General features: G+C 54.4%; 5 protein-coding genes across 5 annotated transcripts; 2 read left to right on the plus strand and 3 right to left on the minus strand.

Moving 5' to 3' along the window:
• Positions 1-1,500, plus strand: PG985_008768 (uncharacterized protein; the record flags this gene model as incomplete). Its single annotated transcript, XM_066828536.1, has 2 exons — positions 1-360; positions 475-1,500. The coding sequence occupies 2 exons, from the start codon at positions 1-3 to the stop codon at positions 1,498-1,500; spliced, it is 1,386 nt and encodes a 461-aa protein (XP_066683448.1).
• A 368-nt stretch (positions 1,501-1,868) lies between these two features.
• On the minus strand, positions 1,869-2,639 carry PG985_008769 (alpha/beta-Hydrolase; the record flags this gene model as incomplete). The annotated part of the gene is made up of 3 exons (XM_066828537.1): positions 1,869-2,020; positions 2,100-2,257; positions 2,335-2,639. 3 exons carry the CDS (start codon positions 2,637-2,639, stop codon positions 1,869-1,871), a joined length of 615 nt encoding a protein of 204 aa, XP_066683449.1.
• Positions 2,640-4,611: 1,972 nt separating this feature from the next.
• On the plus strand, positions 4,612-6,644 carry PG985_008770 (uncharacterized protein; the record flags this gene model as incomplete). Its single annotated transcript, XM_066828538.1, has 3 exons — positions 4,612-5,034; positions 5,106-6,173; positions 6,294-6,644. The coding sequence occupies 3 exons, from the start codon at positions 4,612-4,614 to the stop codon at positions 6,642-6,644; spliced, it is 1,842 nt and encodes a 613-aa protein (XP_066683450.1).
• A 548-nt stretch (positions 6,645-7,192) lies between these two features.
• Positions 7,193-8,967, minus strand: PG985_008771 (threonine synthase; the record flags this gene model as incomplete). Its single annotated transcript, XM_066828539.1, has 3 exons — positions 7,193-8,373; positions 8,439-8,811; positions 8,884-8,967. 3 exons carry the CDS (start codon positions 8,965-8,967, stop codon positions 7,193-7,195), a joined length of 1,638 nt encoding a protein of 545 aa, XP_066683451.1.
• Positions 8,968-9,537: 570 nt separating this feature from the next.
• PG985_008772 (uncharacterized protein) lies at positions 9,538-11,003 on the minus strand (the record flags this gene model as incomplete). Its single annotated transcript, XM_066828540.1, has 2 exons — positions 9,538-9,645; positions 9,702-11,003. The coding sequence occupies 2 exons, from the start codon at positions 11,001-11,003 to the stop codon at positions 9,538-9,540; spliced, it is 1,410 nt and encodes a 469-aa protein (XP_066683452.1).
• Between the last annotated feature and the right edge of the window lie 2,488 nt (positions 11,004-13,491).

Here is a 13,491-nt window from a genome sequence, read left to right on the forward strand (position 1 = left end):
ATGTCTTTCCGATTGCCTGCGCGAAGGCTCGCGGCGGCCGCCGGTCGACGCTACTTGTCGGCATCGTCTCCGGCCGCAGCGGGTTCCAACCTCTCCCAGCAGGTCAAGCAAGCCATTGCGCACGATGCCTCCGTCCCGAACCCCGACCCCGCGGAGGACTCTGCGAGCGCCGCCATGATCAACGAGCATGCCAAGTACATGCTGGCCACCTATGCCCGGCCGCCGCCGGTGTTTGTGAGAGGAGAGGGGTCGTACTTGTATGACTTGGAGAACCGCAAGTACCTGGACTTCACTTCGGGCATCGCAGTCAATTCGCTCGGCCATTGCGACCCCGGCGTTTGGCATGTCATTGCTGATCAGGTCAGTGTTTGGAAGCCCTTTTCGCTCTTTAAAATTGAGCGTCATGGCCAATCCGGGGTCTTATAATCCACAAGAGGTAATGCTTGGTGGGCGGCAAAGACTAACAACCACTAGGCCAAGACATTAATGCATGCCTCGAACCTTTACTACAACCCCTGGACAGGCGCTCTGTCGCAACTCTTGGTCGAGAAGACTCTTGCGTCCGGAGCAATGCACGATGCGGCAACTGTCTTTATCTGTAACTCCGGGTCCGAAGCCAACGAAGCCGCCATCAAGTTCTCGCGCAAGGTCGGCAAGGTGCTAGATCCCTCAGGGTCCAAGCACGAGTTTGTCTCCTTCCACCAGTCTTTCCACGGCCGAACCATGGGTAGCTTGTCTGCCACGCCGAACCCCAAATACCAGGAGCCTTTCGCACCTATGCTGCCCGGCTTCAAGTACGGAACATACAACGATATCGCAGGCATCAACGACCTGGTGACGGAGAAGACGTGCGGTGTGCTCATTGAGCCCATCCAGGGCGAGGGTGGTGTCAATGTCGCCAGTGATGAATTCCTGATCGCTCTTGCGAAACGCTGTCGCGAGGTTGGCGCGGTTCTCGCCTATGACGAGATCCAATGCGGCATGTCCCGCACGGGTTCTTTCTGGGCTCACGGCCACCTGCCCAAGGAGGCTCACCCGGATATCATCACCACTGCCAAGGCGCTCGGCAACGGTTTCCCCATCGGCGCAACCATCGTGAACAACAATGTGAGCGAGAAGATCAAGATTGGCGATCACGGCACGACGTTTGGTGGAAACCCAATGGCGTGCCGGTTAGGCCACTACGTAGTATCTCGCCTGGCGGACCCCACCCTGCAGAAGGAGGTAGTTGAGAAGTCCAAGGTCTTCACCGACCGGTTCGACAACATGCGTCAAAGCTTCCCGGAGCTGATCTCCGAGGTCAGGGGCAAGGGCTTGATCCTGGGTCTCCAGATGACCCAAGACCCGACCCCAGTCATCAAGGCTGCTCGAGAGCGAGGGCTCCTGGTCATCACCTGCGGCACCAACACCCTCCGGTTTGTGCCCCCTCTGACCATCACCACTGAAGAAATAGAAAGCGGTCTAGACATTTTGGAAGAGGCCATCAAGGCTGCTATGTAGACAGCGTAATGCAATGAAAAGGCAATTGGATTTCAGCGTTGATTTCGCATGTTATACATAGACAAGAGCGCTTGCACTGGATCTTCCCTATCTACGATCAAACCTTCTGTTATTTGGTACACCTCGATGATATATTTTGGCGTATTACACCCACGATAAATCAGTCTCTTTCGATCTGCTTTCCCACAAAGGGTAACCCAGCTCCATGGCTTGGTTTGAATGCGAGAGTGGCGACAGAAATGCAGTCATGTTATAATTGCGGTGTCTCGCTACGCTAATGAATACATGAATGCCCCAAACAAATAACCAGGCAACGCTCAAGTTGTTTTTGAAGAATCGAATAGTCGAATACAACGCTCATTTGCCCCTTACAGCGCCGCAGCAAATTGGGCAGCCGTGTTGGCATCTTGACCGTAGGTCAAATGGGGCTGCAGGATGAGGTTGCCGCCGGCACAGATGTTATCACCCTGGTGGCAGATGACCTTGGTCTTCTTGACACCCTGGACAGCGTCGCCGTTGTCTGATGGTTGCATGAGTCAGCGCCGGTATAGGAACGGGGTGGTGGTATCCTGTGGGTGTGGACGGGAGAGAGAGCTTACCAGGATCGCCGAAGATGACGGCACCTGCTACCTTGCTGGCGGTGGCGGCCGGGAGCTGCTTGGCGGCGTTGTGAACAAGTTGGCCTCCCTGTGAGTAGCCGGACATGACGACTTTGGTGTTGGGGCACTTGGTCATGGCTTGCTGTACTAGTTGCGCCCTGTTCATTTGGTTCACGATACTGTCAGAAACGGTAACGACATGGATTTTGGGTCAAGGGATAATGGATGAACTTACATCTTGGCACTTCCGTTCTTGTCTCCTCCGGCCAGGAACCCGGGGATATCGGCCGGATACTCGACACCCTGGACCGCGAGGTCGCCATTGACCATCTTGGACAGCGCTTGGAAGAAAGGGGGCCCGGCGACGGAGCCGACGTTGCCAGCCTCGGTCGTCCCGCGGGCGAAGATGACGGTCGTGCCCTTGCAGGCCCCGGACAGCCCGTTCTGTGAGGTACTGCTCAAGCTCTGGCGCTTGTCGACCGGCGACGCCGCGGATAATCCGACCAGGGCCATCAAGGCAGTTGCTGTGGAGAAATGCATTTTGTGCGTGGGATATTATAACAGATACGGGGATAGAGAGAGAGAGCTGGCTCGTCTTCTGGAAGGCTATCAAGGGAGTGCGGGATGAGTTTGGTTGGCTACCGACAAGATCTAAACCACGATTGGGAGCGATAAACACCCAACTTTATATACATGGTGATGTCGACATGATATCAGCTACGTCCGAAGTTTCATCGTCTCATCGAGCTGAAAACCCGGGCCATCACCAACGGTGAGCTACCTGCTACGTGGTACATTGGAAACTCAATCGATTTCGGCACGGGGTTCCCCTTCATCGTGTCAGGTAAAAACTCGCGAGCCCAGCTGAAAGAAGCAGATTTCAGCGGATTTCCCAGGACCAGCCCAAGTCCTTCACGGAGGTCTGATGTTGTTAGTAGGTAGTTTCGAGTCGAGCTGCTGTCTAGCGCTACTGCTGTGGATCGTCAATCTGTGCCGGATACCGAACCCGTGGTCCTCCCTCCAAAGGTGCTAGTAGTAGGTAGGTTTCCAAACCGCGTGCCTCCGCCGGGAATATAGTCGTGCAAGAGCGAGCAGCCTCGACGGGGAAATTCCGGAGATGCGATTGGCTAGCACTATAGCCTATGGACCGGACGGGGGCTAGTGTGGCTTGCTGTTTCGGACGAGGTGAAACCGCTATGGAAGTGGTAGTGGCTGTTTGTGGGGCTCACCTTTACTAGCAAAGAAGGGCGCGCATTGAATTGGGCAGTCTTCTCGAAACCAACTTACTACGCAGAGGGGATCATCAGATTGGCAGAACCTCAGATGGGCGTTTTCTAGCATCATCCTTTTTTCTGGGAGCTACCGGGTAGCTAGCTTGTCTGGCGGTTCGCGCCAGGAGCCAAAACGGGCAATGAGCGCCGGCTGGCTTCTGTCGCATCAAGACAGGATGGGGAAATCCCGAGGCTCATGCATATATTCTCGGCGCAGAATATATTGATCTCGTCGAGCCACTTCCTTGGTATTTGTCCGTCTGCGATCTCACCACCGCCACTCATGGTCGCAGTCAGCTATTACCCGCCTTGATTACCAGAGTAGAAGCACACGATTACGACCTTCCACAATCTCAACCTAATATACGGTTGACATCCGATTTAACCATACGGATCATACATGGATCCGCTACAGCCGCGGCTGCCGTTTGTGTCAACCATGGGCTGATCGAGAGTCCCTCATGAGGAGATACAGAGAGACACACGCGCCGAAGACTTTGCTCTTATCTTTGGAGCAACTAATGTCACATCCCGAAAGCCACAGCTGCAGGCGTCGGCAATAAATGGATGGTCGGCAGTTACTATTCCGTTCCCCTCATCTGGGCAAACTCTACAGCGGCTATCTTTTCTTTCTCAACAGCATCAGCATCAAGTTTTGGGGGATTTTGCTTGGCGACCTCACATGTCCAGGTACAGGAAATGATGAGATCTTGTGCAAACCCGCTAGATGGTAGTGGTTCAGTTGCGAAAGCAATGGCAAAACCCAAGCTGCCCGTGCCTAGGTTAGATATATTACCCGGTATCTCGCACTTGGCAACTGTGGCATGAGATATAGTATCCATTATTTCAACGCACGATGCTACCAGGAGTATACGCAGGTCCGCCAATCGCATGCCAACCGGCGAGTGGAGTGGATATTCAACCCCTCGATGTCTCCTGGCAAGGCCTTCCATCTGCATTTGGCCATTCTCTCTGATTGGACTCGCGCAATCATGCTGTCGCATTGGGGTTATTGTTATATGACTTCTCCGCATGGTCAAGATGAGCCATATCTTGTTCATGATCACCTCGTCTTGGACTACGTAGCTATACAGCTACTAGGAGGCCACATCTTTGGGATATGTGGAAATAACTATAAGTACCGGTTATATGTCGTATATGTCCCATGCATCAGCCTGAGTTTTGTAGTGCTCTAAGTTGGAAGAGCACTTGGCCATTGTTTCTCTGGACTTCTGCCGGCAATGTTTCCCCGTCTGTTTGGATCTCTGGTGGCGCTCGCTGCCACGACTGCTGTGGCACAAGACCCTTCTGCTAGCTATGACTACATCGTCGTGGGTTCCGGGGCGGCAGGTGCGCCGTTGGCGGCCAACCTGGCACGAGGCGGCCAATCGGTTCTCCTACTAGAGGCTGGAGATGACCAGGCGAACAATCCTAACATTTCCTCGCTGGCCAACTTCAATCTCGCTACCAATGACGACAAGACGCGATGGGACTTCTGGACCAAGCATTCTGAGGATCCGGAACGCGAGCTCAAGTATCTGCACATGGTCTGGAGAAAGACGGATGGCGGCTTCTACACAGGCGTCGACCCACCCGAGGGCGCCAAGCAGCTGGGTATTTGGTATCCGCGAGCCGGAACACTGGGGGGATGTGCCATGCATAATGTAAGAAGCCAGAACCGAAAAGTTGACATGTTGTATTGGTGAAGACACACAACCCCCTAACAGTGAGCTAGGCCGGTGTATGCGCCCTGCCCGCCGACGCGGACTGGGACATCATCGCCAACAAGACGGGCGACGAGAGCTGGTCGGCCACCAACATGCGCAAGTACTGGACCAAGATGGAGAAGAACGAGGACCTGCCCAAGGGCACCCCCGGGCACGGCTTTGACGGTTGGTTGAGCACCACCATGGGGGATACTGCCTGGGCATCCGAGAACAACGACATGAAGACCATGGCCCAGCAATTGGTGGAGGCCACGGGAGGCAACAAATCCGATATCGCTACCTTGGCCAAGAAAGATATGAACTCGCCAGATCCCAACCGAGACCACGATACCGGCGTCTTTAGTCTCTCCGCCCACGCGAACAAACAGGGCATGCGCACGGGGACTAACACGTACCTCAAGGCCACTCTCGCTAACTCGGCCAAATACCCACTGACCATACAGCTTGAGACCCTCGTGACGAAGGTGCTGTTTGATGAGGAAGCCAAAGAGCCGACCGCTATCGGCGTCGAATACTTAGAAGGCAAGTCCCTTTACTCCGCCGACCCGCGCTACGATCCCAAGGCGCAAGGCAAACCAGGCCGCGCCTACGCCAAGAAGGAAGTCATCCTCTCGGGCGGCGCCTTCAACACGCCGCAGATCCTGAAGCTGAGCGGCATCGGCCCCGCCGCGGAGCTCAATACGTTCGCCATCCCCGTCGTGAAGGATCTCCCCGGCGTCGGCGAGCGCGTGGCCGATAACTACGAGAACAACCTGCTGGCGCTGGCGGCGAAGCCCCTGAATGGCTCCGCGGGCCCCATCTCGGTCATGCTGCGGACCCCAACGGCCGGCGGGGGCGACGCGTACGGCCGCAACATCTACGCTTGGTGCAACTCCTTCTCCTTCGAGGGCTACTGGCCCGGCTACCCGACCGAGTATGGCCCCGCCGAGTACGAGTGCGCCTTCGTGCACATGAACCCCAAGTCGCAGGCCGGCTACGTGCGCCTGCGAAGCGCGGACCCGCGCGACACGCCCGAGATTAACCTGCGCTTCTACGAGACGGGCGCGGACCAGGACCTAACGGAACAGCTGGATGCGGTAAGTACATAGTCGGTGTAGCCCAACATCCAAAGTCCCCTCCCCTTCCCCCCAGATCTGTTCACTACTGAACTTACATAACACCACCAATCCCAAATGGCCAACTAACACGCCCAACAGATCAAGACGTTCCGCAAAGCCTTCGCCTCGGCCCCAGCGCCCATCACCCCCTTCCAAGAACTGCACCCGTGCCCCAACACCACGCTGAGCGAAGAAGGGGGCTGCAGCGACGCGGAGCAAAAGGAGTACCTCAAGCTGCAGGCGCACAGCCATCACGTGACGTCCGGGTGCGCCATCGGCGGCGACGACGACGCCATGGCGGTGCTGGACTCCAAGTTCCGCGTGCGCGGCGTCCGGAACCTGCGCGTCGTCGACGGCAGCGCGTTCCCCGTCGTGCCTGGCGCGTTCCCCGTGTGTCCCACTATGATGTTGGGGGAGAAGGCGGCGGAGGATATACTGGCGGAGGCTTGAGGTGGGTGGTCTACGGGATTGGATGGGGACAATGGGCAGTTGGTTTGGTGGAAGAGACAACAGCCATCTAGACCGGTTGGATCATGTCAATATACTTACTAGCAGTCCCACCCTTTTGAATAAAACCTGGGCCGCGCCGAGGAAGATTGTTGTATATCCACGTGCGTATGGCGGATGCCCGTTTTGGAAAGCCGGGCTCCGTAAAAGCGCTTTGATTGGATCGCCAGGTGAGACTGAAATATAGGTACATGTACTTACTTTCACTTACACGCCATATTCGTATTCTTGCTGTGAGACATGTCTAAAATGAAACATCTACTCTTACAAGTCTAGGGCAGACTTGAACAATTGCTGCTAAGCACCGCAACAATCTTTAACTTGGCAAATTTCAAGGACACAGGACGATACTGATGAGGAAACATGGAGCTGTTTTGCATGCTTGATTGTTATTTTTTCGAGAGCTTTTGTCTATCATCTATACCGAATAAAGGGTAGGGGCTAGTTAGATCCAGCCTGTGGTAGAACGTCATTTCTCGCTCGATATGTTCTTATGCTCCCTCAGCCTTCAGCTCCTCTTCCACTTGCTTCTTGACGAGCTCGCGAACAGCCTTCCAGTCGTTCTCGACCTCGGCAATGCGCTTTTCCTTCTGTTCTAACCCGACAAACTCCGAAGGCAAAACTTGTTTCTCGAAATCAAACCCGCTCTCGTCCTTCAGGGCCATCTCGACAGCGCCCGCGAACTTGGCCGGGTGAGCAGTAGACAGCGAAATGTGCGGTGTCTGCTCGTCCCGTTGCTTGGAGCGCGCAGCCGCGGCAACACCAACAGCCGTGTGGGGATCTAAGACGTAGTTGATCTTGTTGAAATACTGCTTGATGGTCTCCACGGTCTGCGAGTCGCTCACCCGCTCGCTCTCAAAGTCGCGCTTGGCAGCTTCATGCACATCCTTGTAGACCGGTCCAAAGCCGCCACTGGTCTTGAGCTGCTTAAGCCAAGAAGCGACTTCTTGACCGGCTTGCTTCTTGTTCCATTCGTCGTCCATCTTCGCTGACGCCGCAAATTCGTAGGCGAGATACCACAGCAGTCGCTCGAAGTTACTCGAGACAAGGATGTCCATGGCCGGGCTCAAAGTCTCCTTGACACCTTCCGGGTCGGCTTGGACGCCATCTTGAGCCAGTCCACCTTCTGCCTGGGCGCCGCTGACAGGCTTCTTCTCGTACTTGCCAGTCTTCCAGAAACGGTCGAGGATATCGTTCTCGTTGGTGGCGACGACGAACTTTTCGACGGGAAGTCCCATTCGGTGCGCGAAGTAGCCTGCCAGGATGTCGCCGAAGTTGCCCGTGGGGACCACAAAGCGTACCTTATCTCCAACGTTGAAGTTCGATGATGCCTTGACCAGAGAGAAGTATGAATGGAAGTAATAAACGATCTGAGCAAGAATGCGAGCCCAGTTGATGCTGTTGACCGCACCAAGGTTAAGTGTCGAGTTGATGTCAGGATCAGCGAAAAGAGCCTTGACGATATCCTGGCAGTCGTCAAAGGTACCGGTGACAGCCAGGTTGTGAACGTTCTTGTCCAGCACTGTCGTCATCTGAGCCTCCTGGATAGGGCTGACTCGTCCCTTGGGGTGAAGGATGAATACGGAGACATCCTTCTTGCCTCTTAAGCCGTAAATAGCAGCCGAGCCGGTGTCGCCACTTGTCGCGCCTACAACTGACAGGTGGTGTCGATCTATATTGCTGTGAGTGATTGCTCTTCTGCGTTTCGTCAGGGGACGTCTGATTGTCGGAACCCACCTCGTCCAGTTTTGCCTTCGTTCTTCCTCGTGAGGAAATACTCAAAAAGATTGCCCAAGAACTGCAGCGCGACGTCCTTGAAGGCGAAGGTCGGGCCGTGGAACAGCTCGAGAAGGTATAGGTTGTCGTGCAGGTGCTTCAGGGGAGCGGTTTCGGGCGCGCGAAATGTCGAGTAACTCCGGTCGATGATGCCCTTGAGGTCGTCGCGGGGGATTTCGGTGGGAGAGATGTAGAGCGACAGGACTTCGAGGGCAAGGTCAGCGAAGGAGAGGTCCTTCCAGCTCTGCCACTGAGAGGCCGAAGGGATCTGCTCTGGGATGTAAAGACCGCCGTCAGATGCGAGACCCTTCAGCACGACGTCTTCGAAAGAGAGCTACCCAGTGTCAGTATGTTTCCAAGGAAATGCGAAGCCTGTCTGAAAGGGGCAGCAGCTAGGTCATCGTACGTCGTAGTCATCACCCCGCGTGCTGAGATAGCGCTGGGGCGAGCCACTGGAGGCTTCTCCGTTAGTAGTAGCACCGTTCAACATTGTGGAAGTGTCACTGGACTTAGACAATATCCAAAAGTTTGCAACAGAGTATCCCAGCAGGTCAAGAAAGACTCGTAAAGATTCGTTCCGGCACGCAGGAGAAAAAAATTAAGACGGTTGCGAATGAACCTAGAAATAGACTATGAGTAGGAAGGAGGGCGATGGTCGCCCGAAAATCGGCTTTGCCCCGCACTAGGCTGCTTTTGGCTTCTAGCGCTGGCGATCTATGCGGACAGGGTCAACGTTCAGGGTCACTGCAGCCAGGCCAGGTACCCAATAGGCGTCTTGTCTTTTGCATCATCTTCAATTGATCCTTCTCACTGATCGATCTCTTCTACCATCTACCTCTTCTCGGTATTCCAACTTGTAAAGCCTATGGAATGCCATTGTATTTAAAGTATCCAAGTGTCAATCATATTTTTAACCACATTTTTGCCATTTCCCACCATCGTTATTATCCTTTCATCCATATCATGACTTCGTATGTTCTTTTAGATCCGTTATGTTGTCGTTACCTACTGTCTCTCTCGCTCTCGTACCAGCTTCGATTCGCAATATGCTCTGCGAAGCTCATCTAGCTGTGGACGATGATCGTCTACGGCTCATGATCTCGGCCTTCTTTTCGGGGTTGACGGTGGGGTCGTTTACCGGGTCACCATCGGCGCCGGGGTTGGCCATCTATGCACTGTTAGTAACTTTGCAGTTGTGGTAATGTAACTCATAGCGTTGCTTACCTCATACTCCAGGGTCTTGATGAACATGTAGAATGCCACTGCGATGATGGACCCTATAAGTGGCCCGATCCAGTAAATCCAATGCTCGGCGTCGAACGTCAAGGTGACGACGCATGGCCCGAAAGAGCGCGCTGGGTTGAGCGAGCCACCAGTGAACTGGACACCAACCATCTCGGCTATGAACAAGGCCATGCCGATAGCCACCGGTGCAAGGTACGTGGCTTTGTGCTTCTCCTTGGCCATCATGAAGATGGTGAAGACCAACTCGGCCGTCAGTATAGCCTCGATGAAGACGCCCTGGACCTGACTCGTACCGCCGCTCAAGGTGGTCCGGACATTAAAGTTTTCGGGGAACAGGAATCGGACCACCACCGAGGCGAGCAGAGAGCCCAGCATCTGTGCGATGAACAAGCAAATTGCCCGCGTGACGGAGATGGCTTTCACCATAACCATGGCGAGGGTCACCGCCGGATTGAAAAGGCCACCGCTGATACGGAAGAAGATCCATACATTGACCATGAGTGACATGCCAAAGATGACCGAGATGTACAGCAAGACCGAGACGTCAAACCCAGTGGAGCCACCAGTTGTCGTGTTGCTGTCCGAACTACTGTTGGCGTCGTTGGCTTGGGATTGAATGTTGGCCACTTCAGTCCCGGCGAAGGCAAAAAAGAGGAAGAGCGTAGTCCCAATGAATTCACCCAAGGTGGCGACGAAGTGGTTCTTGAAGTTCGAGTTCATCCATTGAGTCATTGGCAGACGGAGGACTTGCATCTTCTCTTGGTCGCTCAACTCTTTCCAAGTGGGAGCCCTCCGAGCATAGCCCATCTCCTCGTCCACGATTGGACCGTTCCTGTTGCTGCGTGTCTCGTCGAAATTGGCTTTCGATGGTGTATTCTGATCGAAGTCGCTATATTGACGGTTCAGGAAAGCACGGGGAGGCCGGCTTCTGCTAGCTCTTCGGGATGGCTGAAGGTCTGGGTGCCTGGGCTCTTCACGTCCCCGAGGGATGTCTCGGTCGGCGAGGTCATTCTCGTCCCACCAATCGTCCCTCTCACATGAGTTTGAGATACGGCCGAACCCCCCAATGGGATTTCCAATCTGGGGAGGTCTGCTCTGAGGCCGTGCCGAACTGGCTCGTCGAGGGCGGCCTGCGTCCCCGGATTTGGGCCGGGGGGCGGATTTTTGGGGCTCGGTATCCGAGTCCGAATTGCGCTCAGGGACTTCGTGAAGGTCGGAGGGACCACCGGGAATTCCCAGTTGTCCGGATAGGGGCAATTGCGGGTCGTGGCTGGAAGCCATCATGAGTGGTTCTGATTATTGTTATGGGAAGGGCTGAAGACGAAGTCCTTTGATGAACTGATGAGGTGCCAAAGGCTATATAGGCCAAGCTTGAAATGAGGTGTGATTCGTTGGTGGGTTGCTCTGGACAATCCGGTCTTAACATTGGACGAGGCTTCCTCTGATATATATGTTCTTTCTAACAGCGCCATACAGGCCTTTCTTGGATAACCAACGTGGTCGAGAAGGCGCAACTACGTCGTCGATCCAAGGACACCAGCCACCTGCATGACTCCATCAGCTCTTGCCAAAGTACTTCGTGGATCCAAGGTCAGGGTTTCCAAGTCTTGACTCAAAATAGCCAACGGCAATACAGAACTTCTTGGCTCCATGGATAGACCCTGAAGTCGATCGCTGCATGTCGTTGATCGGGACACCTGGAGAACCTGGTGGTGTAGTCGGTGATCGTGGCATTGGACGCCGCAACGCACGAATAAAAAGTCAAGTGAAGGGAATGACGTGAGCTAGACTCGGTCTGCCAAAAGCAATATTCAAGGGAATATCCAGGCTGAAACAGACCATAATGCCGAGCACCATGCGTGGTTGGAGCCAGCCAGTTATACCAGGTCAGATATGCGTTGGTTGCTGGGATCATCGCGGCTCAGCTGAAAGAATAAGAAAAACCTGCCACTGAATTAACCACCACAACACCCAAAAAACCCCGACGACGTTATTGGTGGCCGCCGAAAATCGTACACCTAAATAGTAAGTCAGCGCAGACTTCAGGCCAGTCGCGGCTTTCAGGCACAACCAATTGGTGCCGGGTTTTGTTGGGGTTCAACACGGGGGTGGCCAAAGTCACAAACTCCGAATGAAGCCGGGAAAGAAGGAAGTTGCTGCTGACACACGACTGTGACCGGTGTGTCGGCTTCGAGAACGAAAAGAAAAACGTGGTTGGTCATGTCGATGCAACGCGTGTGGTAAGTAGATGGATATTCGCCTATCTCGAGGTCGAGGCTGAAGGAAAGATCAAGATCCTGGAAGGAGACGGGGCACGGTGTGCCCGCCAGGTCTCCTCCATCGTTTCCTCCTGTTCGAAGCCGGAATACCAACCACCGCATCCCAAGACTCCACGGCTGCCCTTTGTCTTCATTCTCAAATGTGCCTGGTCACGATGGATCACGGTTAACAAGATTCCGGGTGGAATATGCGTACGTGTGCTGTCGCTGTTGCCGCTGTCGCCGTCTCCGCTGTGACTTTGGCAAGCTGCATGGTGATGGGTAACGCAGATCCTTTCATCTATACGCCGGTCAGAGGACGAGGAAAAGCATCGGTAACATGTAGTAGTGCTTACACGCTATTCGCTCGCATGTAGGCTCATTGCTTGACAGGCGCGCTCAAACATAACACACATGGCAAGCCGCTATAGCCAAGTATCAAGAGGAGAGACATTACGGCTACGAGCGCCACAGCCGCTCAAGACCACTGCACATCATTCACCACCGTTGCAAACCACGTGTCCCTGCGTTATCCCCAAAAGTGAGACACGGAAAGAGCTGTCTATGCAGCCTGCTCGATCCGGGCCGTTATGCATGTGCTTTCCCTCCTTCTTAGCCCTTCGTCAGTGTGATCGTCGTCCACTGCATTGCTTCCGTCCTGCAGCATGCTGTTGAATAACACCGCTGGTTTGATGCTTCGCAAAAACTGACTGAATAGAGATTAGATCGACCTCGGACGACAATGTGCTGGAAGGGCTAGGTATGACAAAAGAACTGCACGAGTCATTGCCGAGGCCAGCCACCACGACACGGCCTCATGACTAATGGCCGGGGGTAAGCCAGCTTCTGCCGATACAGTTCATTAATGCAGTCAGCAACCAATGCGTACTGGCAACTTCGCCCTAGGCAGCCCCAGGCAGCCCCAGGTCGATCTCCCATGCGGCCATACCTTGGGCAGATACAGATATACTACTACGGGGCTGGGGGTCCGATTTCCTGGCAGCGTCATTGGGCACCGAACCGCTCGTCTTGATCTACATGGGATGCCTATCTGGGATCGTCCAAAGTATAACGACCCCTGACCCTGTGGGCACGCGCCCTATCCTCCGGGCACTGGGACGGAGGCTGGTCCGGCTGGCCTTTTTTTCTCTTACGTACCAGTATTGCTGTGCATACGACTAGTATAGGGGTCCCAACAAGGCTCAAAGAAGAGACGATGGGCCTGGGGAAATTTCGATCTTGATAAGCTGGGTATACTCTTGAGGATCTCGTCAACGTCCGAAAGCAGGGTTGGCCCCTCATCTGGTAGACCTTTGTGGTTTGGACCGCATGTTCAGCCGGCCCCTTTTTGAGAGGCCAAACAATGCAAGCTGACATTGAACATATGGTTCTTGCATTTCTCGCAATATTACCTGCAATATACCGATAATCAAGTCGCTCTGCTGGGATACCCTCTAGGTGTGTTGTGACGGCGAACTGAAGTCATCAAGTCAACCTGCGGATGCCTAAGC

This window comes from Apiospora marii (genome assembly GCF_038362585.1).
Source record: "Apiospora marii strain CBS 49790 chromosome Unknown utg000005l_segment0_segment0, whole genome shotgun sequence".
Taxonomy (NCBI): Eukaryota; Fungi; Ascomycota; class Sordariomycetes; order Amphisphaeriales; family Apiosporaceae; genus Apiospora; species Apiospora marii.